The sequence below is a fragment of the Vidua macroura genome, chromosome 2, assembly GCF_024509145.1.
Source record: "Vidua macroura isolate BioBank_ID:100142 chromosome 2, ASM2450914v1, whole genome shotgun sequence".
NCBI classification, from domain to species: Eukaryota; Metazoa; Chordata; class Aves; order Passeriformes; family Viduidae; genus Vidua; species Vidua macroura.
The window spans coordinates 102720895-102734375 of record NC_071572.1 but is presented as its reverse complement, the minus strand read 5'-3'; the positions used below and the strand labels follow the sequence as shown (position 1 = coordinate 102734375).

Here is a 13481-nt window from a genome sequence, read left to right as displayed (position 1 = left end):
AACAGAAATACCTCTCAGTGTGTCAGCTGGTGCTGTGCACCAAGCACCCAGCCCATGTTCAGGACAACAGAGTGGTGGACAGGACTTCCCAAAGGCAGCCTGAGGCCTCCATCCCTCCTCCACCTCCTCCGGATGGCATTTCCTTCTGTGAAATGACTCAAAAATAAACAAGTGCCTCTCTATCCTCCATGGCTTCACACATGTGTGGAAAAGAACCAAGGCCTCAGTTTTTATTTTCTGACTCAGAAGTGGCTGGGACTTTAGCTGTCATGTTTTGTTTGGCTGCTGCCACAGGCACACAGGCAGCTCTGATGGGAGGTGTTGCTCAAATTCCCAATGTGAGCTCTCATTTTATGATTTACTTCAGCTTTTCCCTTCCTTTACCATATCAAAGAGAGTTCCAAATACAGATCCACCCGGCTGGCACACCGGAGCCCAAGGGATATGGGGAGAGAGTGATTTCCATTTACTGTGTGTTACACAACAGTCTGCTGCTGGAGACACATAAACTAAACTGACAAATCATTTTCCATGTGTAATAGCTGCATCTATGGCATGAAGTTTTGTTGGTCAAGCTGTAATCTTATGGTGCAAATTCTTTCCCCCCCCCACATTTCCAGTAAACACCAAAGCAACATCCCTGTATCTAAAAACACTTATGTCAGTCAAGCATTATCACTTCAGATTTTCTAGAATTATGAAATACTTGTAGTATTGGAAAACATCTCTATGTTATAGTTTGATTTAAAAAACTAGCCTCCCTCTCCAGTGCTTCTGTCAATCTAACACAGCCCTTGGGGTGAGGACTGCTACCAGATATGCTTCCACAAAGCTTATCCACATTCCTGAAAATATTGCCAGCACTCCCCAGCTGCAGGGAGTGCTGCCAGATAAACAACCACTGGTGTGGGTATGACCAGCCTTCCTGTAAATGGGGTGAGGTGCTGCGTTTGCAGGTGGAAGCATGACTGCAAAGAGTCAGAGGGAAGAAACATTGAACTAACACGGCAGCTGTGGCAGAGAATTGCTTGTTGAATAGTTTGTAGAGTTCCTTCTGTCAAGCAGCAAGACCATACTCTCTCTGCCACTCTTCTGCTCCTATTAGTTTTTCTAGTATTAGTGCTTTAAGTTATATTTAACCTTACCAACCAATTAATAAAACTCCAACATTAATTCAATCATAGAAAGTCATATTCCCTTTCATTTTATACTGACAGAATCATAATACCAGGCACAATATTTATTATTAACTTACCCTCTGCTTAAACACTGCAACATGCAAGTTTTTGAAGCCCTAATAGTTTGGGCTGTCAGTTGTATCATACAGGCTACAACAACCTTTGTGAATTACGCTCAGAATTTTGTGTTGTTTGTTTGTAACATACTGGGAAGTGATGGAAAAGGAGAAGTTTAAGTCCAGATTCTGGACTTTATCTCAACCTTCAGTTCAGTTACAAAAATATACATTACTGCTGTTTCAAAGGATACCGAAAGTCTGTTCAGAAGTGATTTGTGAATTGCTCATGTTCCACCACAGACCCACACTGACTAATCACCCTGTCCTGTTTCTCACTGTATTTTACTTATTTATGATCATTGTCAAAACATTATAATAATAAAAAAAAAAACCAAAAACATTTTGGAGTAAATACAGAAAAATGTTTTTCCATTTGATTTATTTTCATAATAAACCAATTAAAATACAAAAGAAGGACCCAAGGTTCAATGGGCTCCATCATTTAAAAATTTGTCTTTAAATACAAAGTCACTCAGTAATATGAATACATATAACATTAGACCTCTAAACATAACGATCTTATTGATCTTATTTGCATCTATCAAAAGTTTGTATGGAAAAAAATTAGCTGAAAAAACTTCCCTGCAACATTGAATATACAGTATTTACAATCAAAACCAAGAACTCTTAGCAGTATTAATCTCCAAAAACCTGCATAAATTGTATATATTTAATTTCCCTCCCCCCTTACAAAATAATCTGAAGTAGAAAGCAAGATTGTTAAGCTTCATAGTCGCAAAATGGCATGAAACATTTGCACCTGTAGTGATGCCGTTAGCTTCTGTAATTAAATATATCTGATGTTTTCATATAAAATATAGACATGGCATTGTCCATTTCTGGAATATATGTTTTGAATACTCTCAATAGGAGTGTATACTCATTTTTGCACACACAAGAGCTTGTGCTGCAAAAAATGCAAGAGGATACCTGGTTATCAGAGTCTAAAACTGATGTCATTCACTGATATGAAACATGTACTCGATCATAAAAATTCAGACACATGGAATGAAACTGTCTTACTAAAACTAACTGCTGCTTCCAAAGGTGATACACATACAGATTAAACAGAAAAGGTTACAATAACATTACTGCAATGTAAATCAGCAACAGACTGACAACAAAATAAGAGAAGTTTGAAACTTTGGCCAACAACCTCAGGAGAAAGTCTTCATAGAATAAAAAGCATGTTCCTTCATGCCTGTACTTTGAAAAATGAGTAATATATAATTTTATTTATATGATAACATTTAGCAATTAACAAAAAATCAAAATCCATCCTAAAGCATGAATTCTAAGAATTAACTGCAGAAATTTAGTAGCTTTGCAACATCATGCTTCAGAATCAAATAATATATACAGAACTGAAAAGGTCCCATCACATTTATGAAAATAATCATCCACAGGTTTTTTTTTTTAATTATTTAATTATCAATACAAATTGGGTTCCAATGGCTCATTTTCTTGTTTCACTTGCATGTTAGATGGGAAATTATTCGAACTGGACACTACCATCACAAATGGTTGCTGCTGGAATCTCTGCTCTGTCTGCTCAGTATCTTCTACTTTGTCACTTTCCTCCTTTTCCTGTTCTTGTAGGTCAACCTGCTTCATGTCCGGTGCTTTAATGACCGAAGTGATCACTGTGCCCGATGGCTGAGACACCACCTGTGAGCTGCTGGGCGAGAATGTCACCACGGGGGTGGTGGCACTGAAGGATGGAGATGAAGCCATGTTGACTGTTCCATTGCAAATTGTCTGCACGCTGCTGGTGAGCACCTGCTGAACTTGTGCTGGGCTCAGCACAATCGAGGAAGGAGGTGAGACTGGCTTCTGAGACTGTAGCATGATGTTTTCTTTAAGAACCGTCATGGGCTGGGAAGTAGGAATGGCTTGTAAAATGAATTTCTGTGCTGTTGTTACTGAGGCTGGATCTGTGCTGGCTATCACTGTAGTAAGAGGCACTGTCTGGAGTGTTACAGCATGCAGCTGCTGATTTCCAGGAGAAACAACCACTGGAACCTGGGTTGGAGTCTGCAAAGTCCTGCTAAGATTAGAGAAGATTATTGTATCAGAACACTTCCATGTTGAATTTTGAAAAAATAATTCTAGATTTACTACAGAAAAAACATTTGGCATCAAAAACATTTCATTTATCCAACACGTACAAAAGAGGTAGTAGAATCTCTCCTAGTAAAACAAGAACCAGACCTGACCCCTGAATTTAGCAAGATGATTCCCAAAGTAAAGGTACCCCACATGAACAATACTGCCATCGCCAAGCTGAACAGCCTGCCTTTGAGACATTCAGTGGGTCATCAGGATACCTGGAATCACATCCAACACCTCTACCTCAAGCATTGACCAACATCAAAAGCACAAGCTACTAAAGATCTGCCATCAGTTTCAAAAATTACACCAAGTAATTAACAAATCACAAGCCTAAATAATTTCTAAGTCAGGCCTTGATGGTCCTGACATCCACATATACATTTAACTGTATACAAAAGTATCCACATGGTAGCAGTGTCTGGGCACAACCTTGCCACACTCCCAGGACAGAGAGTTCTCTGTCTGCCAGGCTCACACACACCTTCTGGTAAAACAACCAATCAGATCTGCAGATCAGAACCGATCTGCTTCCAAAACATCATTTTAAGTTAGGAGTGATTCCATCAGTTGCAGGCTAAGAGACTTGGGTACCACGTGACTGTCAATAGATGTAGAGCTGTGGGGACAACATTAGGGGATTAAGAGCTGTATTGCTGGAGTACATAGCTACTGCAATGCACAGTGGTGACTTAATCATGGCAACATGCTCCAGTCACACAAATTAAAACAAAACAAAAACCCCAGAAAACATAAATGGTTACGGAGAGGGAGAGAGGAAGGGTAGGGTAACTGCTTTAAGACCCTGCCACAGCTTGTTCCATGCCATTGTGCCACACTGTCTCTGGCAATCTTTTTTTCCTTCTGTTTGTCATGCAGGGTTCTTTCCAATCTTCCTGCTTCTCTTCAATGTTTAGTCCTCCCTGCCCTCCTCCTCCTTTTCAGTCTTAAGCTCTCTCTTTTGTGTTTTCTCAAAAATAAAAAAAATCATTATCTCCACCTCCTAGCTTATTTCTACCCTTTCCAAAATCACTTTAGATGGAAAGCAATTTACTGTCAATGTTCGTACTTTCATGTCCATGCATGATATTGCCTGCTCTTCTTTCTGAAGACTGGACCTCAGATATGCTGTAAGGGTTGCCTGCCATATATCAACCACGGAATGTCCTCCGTTCTACACTCCTTCTACCCATATAGAATTTATTTTTCACAGCTCTGTGAAAGTCTACATATCAACATTTAGCCACTGACCAGTCCAATCTAATTCAGCATAGTCAAAATATCCATTTAAAACCATACTCTGGTTACCACAGTTGCAACAAAAAGCTTACCAAAGCCAGACTTAGGTGGTGCTGAAGCTATGGGACAATGTGGATGCAGATGCTGCTGCTGGTCATAGCCCAACTGCACAGGGAGCTGCATTCCCCCTTTCTTAGTGCAGCAGCAGAGACAAGTGCAGGAATATATGTAGAGGATTGCTCATGTCCCACTCAGTGCAGTCCTCTGGGAAAGGCCTCTAGCTGAACTCCAAAGACTGCTCCAGCAAGAGCAGGCCCAGTAACCCTGCTGGTATCAGGCTCAGAGCACATGAGTGCTTCCCTGAGCATCCTCCAGCTGCCAGTCCCTCCTGCAGGCAATCTTTCCCCAGATCACATAGGGTTAGATAATACAAGAAACAAAATTTCCATCTGTAACTTTCTCTTCCTCCCAAGAAAGACAGTTGCAGCACTCAGCAAACCAAATTCAAATCCTTGTTAACAAGGCACCCATGCAGGTCTCATCACAGGAGCCATCATAACTGTGACACAAAATTTGATGTGACTGACACCAGAGTCAATCTTGAGCTCCTTTTTCACACAACAGAAGAAATCCCAAGGAAGAAGTTCATGAAAATGGGGCTTGTTGAAGGTGAAGCACCAGCTAGAGTGATTACTTTTTTCTTTCAAATTTCTGGAGAACTTGGTGCTGGCACAGCAAATACCAACAACCAAGCCTAAAGCACAAGGCTCAGAATGACAGTACCAAGGCTCATACCAAGTCTCCAAGGGTTATCAGTGCTAACTATTTTTTTCCCCCAGCAATTCCCATGGGACCTTGACAGAAAAGTCACTAATGTCTCTGTCAGAAGTAGCAACAGGATGAGGCATCCACTAGGTTCTTAAAAAAATAAAAAAAGTAAACTACCTACAGTTAAAGAGACCTGTAATAAAATCAAAATGTCAGATAGGCACACCTCAACCCAGGAAAGTCTACAGAGACCAGCCATGCAATCAAAACAGCTATGGAGGAGACATAACTGACACTTGCCATTAGAAAAGCATCCAAAGTCAGAATAGATACCAAGCGAGTTATTTAATCCATGAATAAACTTACCTGAGTTTGAAGGATTAAGAACAATGCAATAGCTGCAATTTTGAAAGCAGGGGCTAAAGCTGCTAGCCTGTGCTGGTATGCCCTCCAAGTATTACCTTGAAGCTTCTTCCTTGTTCTGTAGTTGTTTTGTAAAAATAAAAGCTGGTAGCTGCCAAGTGGCTTTGAAAATGTGTGAACTGCATCTAATCAATGCAGATATCTGCAAAGCACTAGGCTGAGAGACGAAACCAGACCATTTGTCTCAGCACACTCTAATTAGTATCTGCATATTAATCTGAAGCCATTTTATTTCTCTTGAAGGGCAGTCCCATCCCTGAGGGTTACTCCAGATGCGCTGTCTTCTTCATCAGCCAAGATACAGCTATATGATACACATATCAACCTGTATATACACATACATGCATACACACACAGTCTGAACTTGCTACAAGGGAAGCATGCAGCAGGTAGCCATGCAAGCACACCATAAATATTTATGTATGCTAATGATAGCCAAGCAAGGCATTTGCCTTAGTTGTTAAACCTGATTAACTAAAAATCTATCTGCCTAAATAATTTGCCTTAAATATAATTGGAAAACATACAGCTTGGTTATTCATTTTGTCTGTTTTACAAAAAAAAAAGCACACAATAATTAAGGTGATTTATTAATACTGGGCTACGCTATTTTAGGTGTTTTTAAGTCTATATTTTGCTATGTTTCTGAATTTCACTGGCATTTTGCTACAGCCTTTCTTCTCTAAGGTACAAATCTTTTGCATGATTATTTTAAAAGATGCTACTGAGGTTTCAAAAAGAACAAGAACATTGAGCAACAGCAATGGAAAGGAAATTCTGCCATAAAACAATCTGATTACAACTAAGAAAAGAATGACAAAAATTCTGAAGTCATTTTAGCTTGGCAGAAAATGATGATCTATTTCTTGGGCCATTTTTTACTGTTAATGGCCTAGAATTGTGCAATATCTTATTAGCTCATCAAGAGATAAATAGTGACAGGCAAGAAAAACAAGTTTATCTATGGTAATTTATGTGAAATTTATGAGATTGAGAAGATACCAAAAATATTGAAGCTGCAAGCCAAGGTAAACCAAGTATTTCACAGCACACTAATAAAATGAAACAAACCAATATTAAGACATAGAGAGAGGTAAGAGAGGACAGAAGCAGAGGACTCAGCTCTCAACATGTCCTTTTTACTGAACCACAGTCCAACAGTCTTCTTTCCAGAATTTTTCAAAACTGCACAGTCACCTGAATTAAAACAGAGCTATGGAACCTCCACCTCTTTCAGCAGTGCCAAAAACATGGAAAGAGAGCTCCTATGGATATCTTCTTATTGTGCAGAAACAAAATTAATCTGATTAGATTACACTATAGTCCTTTCTGTCAATAAGCAGCCACCTTCTTGCATATCTCAGAAATTAAATTAGAAGTGGGCTTAAGAAAAAGTGGTCTTCAGCTGCAGAAAAATCAAAATGTTTGGTTATAAGCAAAGTCTTTGCTGTAATAGAAGTTGTCTATATTGGAGATGTGTTCTGAGAAACACACCCTGTTGTAAGCTAAATCACAGTTTCTTGTAGAAGCCCACCGCGACCACATCAGCCTATTTCTGACCAGCATCTCCCTCAGGAAGGACATTTTTCTCACCAACCTGAAACCTGGATTGCAGTCAAGCCTTCACTTAAGAGATTACAGAGATGAGCTCTTTGTAACAGTCCCCTTTCCCTTCCTTTGGGGAAGGCTATGGCAGCAGTGAGCCAGATCCAACAATACCTACTAGTCAGTGTGCTGGAGAGCTTTTAAAACTGCAGGCTTGCCTTTGGAGCAATGACAGAAGACTGCTGCCTAACTACAAACAGAAGTGAAGCACATGCACTGCCAATCAAAGGAAGGTCTTCAGAAGCTGTTTTTGATTATCTGCAAGTCCTCAGCTGGCATCATTTTCTTTTGCCCACGTTCCCCATCAAGTCCCAGGGAGATCTAGGGAGCCCTTTACCATGACTTACACTGTGATGGTTTTTATTCAGGAGACCTATAGAAATGGCCGAGGAGTGATGGGCTACAACCCTAGATGACATCATGCAGATGGGTCTGAAAGCAGATGGTCAATGCAATGTCTCAGTAGGACAGTGCCAGACTGGTTCCCTGTGTCTGTGGAGTTATGTGAGCTTAAGCAAAGCCAATAGAGATAGGGTGTGAAGGATGATTACAGAAAATAATGCTGATGTTCACTGTGCAACTTACACAAGACAGCGTCTATATAAGAGAGGAGATGAAGACACTTAATTTGAAATAGCAGCTGTAATCACATTTTCAGAGATGATAAATTCCTGCTAGACGATTTTTTTTTTTTTTTTTTTTTTTTTTTTTTTTTTTTTTTTTTTTTTTTTTTTTTTTTTCCCAGCATCAGCATTGCTGCAGTCAGACCAAAGCATCACAGCCTGACACAGAAACAGATTATGGAGCAACAGTAGAAAGCATGTGTTTGCTTGGGTACACATGGCTTTCAAAGACAATTGACTCTGCTTACTGGGACCAATACATGGTGTTGGTGAATGCTTGGCTTCATCGCTGTTCTTACTCAGAATGCTCATGCCCTGAAAAAACACAATTCATGTTCAACTACTTCCTCCTCCTCTTGAATCAGGATCCTGCCACTGCAATCCATGCTTGTGTCACCTTCAGAAGTAATTTTCTATCTTGAAGGTTGCAAAAAGATAAAGACAAAAACTGTGGCTGATTCATCATGTCAAGGTTCTCCCATTCAGAAGTGAACACAGAGCATATCCCATTGGTCCTCTGTGGCCTGTATTAGCTTTCCCCCAGCTACAGAACTGAGTCAGAATTCTGGTCTCCTAATGGGCTCTGTCCAAGCTAGCACAATGACAGCTTGCAAGTACAGAAAGGAAACAGCAAGCTGAATTTTGACAGAAATAGATTAAAACCTGAAGTATGGTAAAACATTGCACAGGGTCTGTCAGAAGTCAGCTAATTTTAAGTTTCTTGGCATATAGAGCTGCCAGCTAGACAGTTCAGCCATGTCACATACAGCCAATAACAGTGACAGACATATAAGGTAAAATTACTCCCTACATGTTATTCTCTGAACTGTAAGTAACATAAGAACTGCTTTTCACTCCATATTAAATCACTACTACTCTAGATTAAAGGTAAGTGAAAATGCATGTTTCTTCATTTGCAGTCCTCAGTTTGGCACCTTTCAGCCCTGTAGGATGCCCTAGGCAAGGTATGTTGCTAGCCCAACAGGAGAGGTGCACTTTCTGCAGCAACAGAAAGGATGCTCTTTAATGCTCAGAATAAGCCAATGTATACAGAGCTGAATCCCAGGCCAGTGCCTCCTAATTCCAAGGCAAAATACAATTACTCCAATAATCCAGGTATTCTGGTTAACCCATGTCTGTTATTCTGGTTTAAACAGAATAATTTTGCAAGCATGAAATTCAAAGAAACCTTTTCTTCCTCATAAAAGCTGGCTCATCGAAAAAGTAAGCAATAAAATGCTCATCCAGAGAGGCATTTTTGGTTTTGTCTTCTCACTGGAAACACGTGGTGCCAAACTCAGCTCCCAGTTGCATGACTGGAGTCTGCAGTTACTGTGCCTGCATACACCAATACAGAACAGTTAGACCTGCAGAACAGCACTGTGTTTACAATTCCAAATATTCCCACTGGGGATACTAAATGTTTTCCTCAGTCAACAAAACCCAGTTTGCTTGACCTGACCCTGCTCCTGCCCCGTTTCCCAAGCCTCAGTTAGCACATCACAGCCTTTCTGTTTAAGCACTGGGGCTGAAGAAGGGACTTTTATCCTTTGTAAGTAACATTTCTCCTTGTCTCCCTTTCACAGAGCAGCACCAAAACTTCTCCAAAAAGCACATCAAAGCCATCCAAAAGCCAAGACCTTTCCACTTCAGAGTAAGATATAAGCTTTGTGCAGCTATAAATGAAGTCACTGCCTCTCTCCTGAAGAGCCACCCACAGATTTACATGCCCATTCCTTTGAGAATTGCCAAGAGGCCTTGGGGAACTTGAGCCTTGGGCTGCAACACTCTCCCAGTGATGCTTTGAGAGTGGTCTGTACCAGGCAGTGCTGCCTAGTGCAGGTCAGGGATGATGACACAAGCACTTCACAACAATCTTCAAATATGATTCTTTTACCAAGAACCTTTGCAGAGAAGGCTACAGTTAAGTGTTAAGAAACCAATTGTTTTGACCTCAAAGATGCTCAATATTTTCTCTATTTTTTTTTCTTCTCACAACAGAACACAAGCAAATTGCTGCAGAGGGAAAGACATTTATTTCCATGAAGAAGAGGAGTGAACATTTACATGAGCAAATGTATGAATGAATAAAATGAAAAAAACATGAATAAAACTTTAGAAACTAAATTGCATAAGACAAATTATATGGGTTCAAGATGTTCATGCTTCAAGGCAGAGCACAACCATTAACTGGCATGCATAAGAAAACCTTCTGAGAATCATTGCCAGATCCTGATTGCTGTTTTGCCCAAATGATCTTGACTATTTACCTGCCCCAGCCACTGAACAGCAACTGGCAACCAAAGCTGCTATTTGTCCTCATGCTTCCCACGCTAAAAAGAGGCTCCAACCACAACCCTACACAGTGTGTGCATACATCAGAAGGTTTGTCAATTCTTAGTCTACAATGGCAGTCATATCTGTTGTAGATTTTCAAACCATGCAGACCATTCATTTCAACCCTTATGGAAGCCCTGCTGCAGCAATTCAGAATGTGTACATTCATATGACTAAGATTTACAGCTGTCTGAAAAAACTTTTGTTTCAACCTTATTATAAAACAAGACCTAAAACATATGCTCTGAAAAATGTTCAGTATGTCATTCTACCTCAACTAACTATTTGAAGCCTGCCTTTTGAAGCTGAGCAGAAATATATCTGTCATAAATTGTATTTTGAGAGCCTGAAATGGGCAGTGTCTATTGCACAGGACTCATCAGCACCTGTTTTGCAGCTTGTCCCAACCTGGTCAAAAGCACACCAAAATAGTCTGGATTGTAGTTTTTATTTTCACTCTTAACTGCTCAGACCCTTTAGTATAAACTTTCTTAATCAGCAGTACTTCTATACCATTCTGAAAAGGTTTGATGCTTCCTTTTGAACTCCTTCACTTTGTCATCTTGGCTAAATACAGTTAGAGACTTCATGGAATAATGTTCTGGTTAAAAACAATGGATGTGAACCAATGTAATACAGAATTCTAAGGATTTAAGGCTTCTGTTTCATCTGAGCTTCACAAATGCATCATCTCTACTATTTTTTCCTTTAGCTTATTACCCAAGGTCTGACTGGGAAATACTGTAATGCAGTAATTGGATGTCATAATGTCACTGAATAGCTTTCCAAACATTTGGCTGGACTTCTTGCCTGCTTTCAGTCTTACTGATACTTCTCTTTGTTGTTACCATTCCTTATAACATCTATACTACTGATATTGTTTGTGATCCATAATCTAGTGTAGGTCTAGCCTAGAGCTATTTAACTCTGCAAATTGCTGAACTTTCCCCCTATTCATGTTTAGTATTATTGTCCTACTGACTTATATGGTTCAGTATAGCCTCAATTATGTCTGTACTGCTTTCCTTTTACTATGTTGCCCTTGTCCATTTTTACAAGTAAATCCTGCTACTAAGGGGTAAGTGCAAAAGAGTCATGATGCTTAAGTGCTGTGTAGTGTTAGCCAGCTGACTCACAAATGAAGTATAGAAGCATGATTGGCTCCCAAATGTCTGCAGATGCACAGCTCCCAAAGGATTAGTCTATTAATTGTTTCCTACAATCAGAAGAACTTGCTCTTGTAACAGCAGCAAAATGCTAGAGCAGGTAATAGGGAGCTTTTCCTTGTAACTGGAGACAATACAAAAGATGCAAAAGATGAAAAAAAAATCTTATGAAAAAAAATTAAGAAGCAAGAAGGAAAATAATTTTGAAAGTATCATGCAGACCCACCATGTATAATTCAAAAGCAAGGACACCAGTGTAAAAGCAGACATGAAAACACAGCTTCTGCTGTGGGACAGAACTGAAAATGTCAATTTTAAAGAGAAGTTGTATCTTTTTCCTTTCTAAATTATATTCATCAGGCCTAACACCATGGAAAAGATGAGTTTTCCTCCACCATAGGCAGTACAGTTATGTGTGTATCTGTCATATTATGCTATAGTAACTCTAAATTCCTAGGATGAGCCACAAAAACATCATTTCGCTTCAACCAAACTGGGAGACTTGCATTTCTTAGAAGCAAAATAAAGAATTAAGTCTATCTGGCCATCATCCAGTGAATTTATTATTATTCAAATATTTATTTTCTGTACATTTTCTTACCTTATATTCTGAACTGAGGAATTTAATGATTCATCTGGAACATTACTGGTTACGGCTGCTTGTCCTTCTGTGAGGGGCTGCAACGGCTGCATTACATGAACTGTCCGAAAAAGCTGAGCGGGTTGTACTGGCTGTGGAGATTGCATTGTCCTCAAAACTTCTGAAGTCAAGCCAGGTGTCTGCTGCTGTACAACTTCTACTTGCTCCTTCAGCTTTGCAGGCTTCGAGTTTCCTGTTTTTACCACTGAGGCCGATCCTCCCTTTGTTCCTGCGTTCGCAGACGCTCTAGTTCTGCTTGATTGGTTTCTGTTGGCCACAGCAGGTGAGAGCAGAGTTGAATCTGATGATTCAGTGCTAGGGCTGGCATCTTCATCATCAATATAGATGAGATCTTTTGGCATGTCTTTAAATTGATACACCAGGCGCTGACCTTCTACTTTAGCAAGGATTCCCCTTTGGTAGTAGTATCTGTTTAAAGTGCACACACATCAAGTTATACAGGTTTTTTTTCCAAAAACAAAACAAAGCAACAAAACTCCCAGAAAATAAACACAGCACCAGCAAGTAAAAAAACTTGTATGCAGCTAGTTTCTTCATTATAAAAAGTGGCCATTTTAATAGTGTACTTTTTTCCTCAAACAACTTTTTTTTACTGGTATTTCATGCCACCTTTTAACTTCAAACTTAGAGAACTCTGAGGAGAAAGAAAAGAACTCCGTGACTTGGCAGATCTGCTATCAACTCACGCTTTTTAAAAGATTGTATGAAACTTTCAGTTCTCCTTTTGACTCCTACAGTTCTTTCAGTAATCTGAATTTGTGTTTATTCACCAGTAAGCACAGGCAGACATTTTAGCTACAACAAAGCAAAGGGAACAGGACAGGAGAGCACTATTTCTGTTATATTTACAAATTAGTAGGACAACTTGAAATTACGCACACCAAGGTGAGGGGAAATGAAAAGAAGTGCATATGGCTCAGTTGGACAATTATCAATCAGCTGATAAGACTGAAGCTCCATGGTTGTCTACTTACTTTGCACAGTTTTTTATGAATGAGAAAACTCCCAGCCTGACAGGCAGTGCCACACAATTCTATGTTTTAGAACTGTCTGTACAAACAAGTTCAGAGATGTGAAACTAGAACTGAATTCTAAAACTGTATTTTCCATTGGAGATGAAATCATAATCATGTGCAACAAGTAGAAATAATTTAATGAATACACATGAATGTTGGCGAGGTTTTTTGGAAAATAGATTGAAATTTTATGTAAAAGGTTTGCCCCACTTGAAATCTTCAGTCTCTTACTTATCT

At 39.6% G+C, this 13481-nt stretch overlaps 1 protein-coding gene across 12 annotated transcripts in view; it reads right to left on the bottom strand.

The window, feature by feature from the left end:
• Window positions 1–1657: 1657 nt before the first annotated feature.
• ELF1 (E74 like ETS transcription factor 1) overlaps window positions 1658–13481 on the bottom strand; it is an 88187-nt gene continuing 76363 nt past the window's right edge. For 11 of the 12 annotated variants that reach the window (XM_054002512.1, XM_054002424.1, XM_054002521.1 and 8 more), the window contains 2 exons: window positions 12169–12636; window positions 1658–3344 (listed from right to left, as the gene is read on the bottom strand). In XM_054002512.1, the coding sequence (XP_053858487.1) occupies window positions 2729–3344; window positions 12169–12636 (1084 nt within the window). In that variant the 3' untranslated portion in view covers window positions 1658–2728. The remainder of the gene's footprint in view (window positions 3345–12168; window positions 12637–13481) is intronic. The other variant, XM_054002502.1, reaches the window with a different exon arrangement.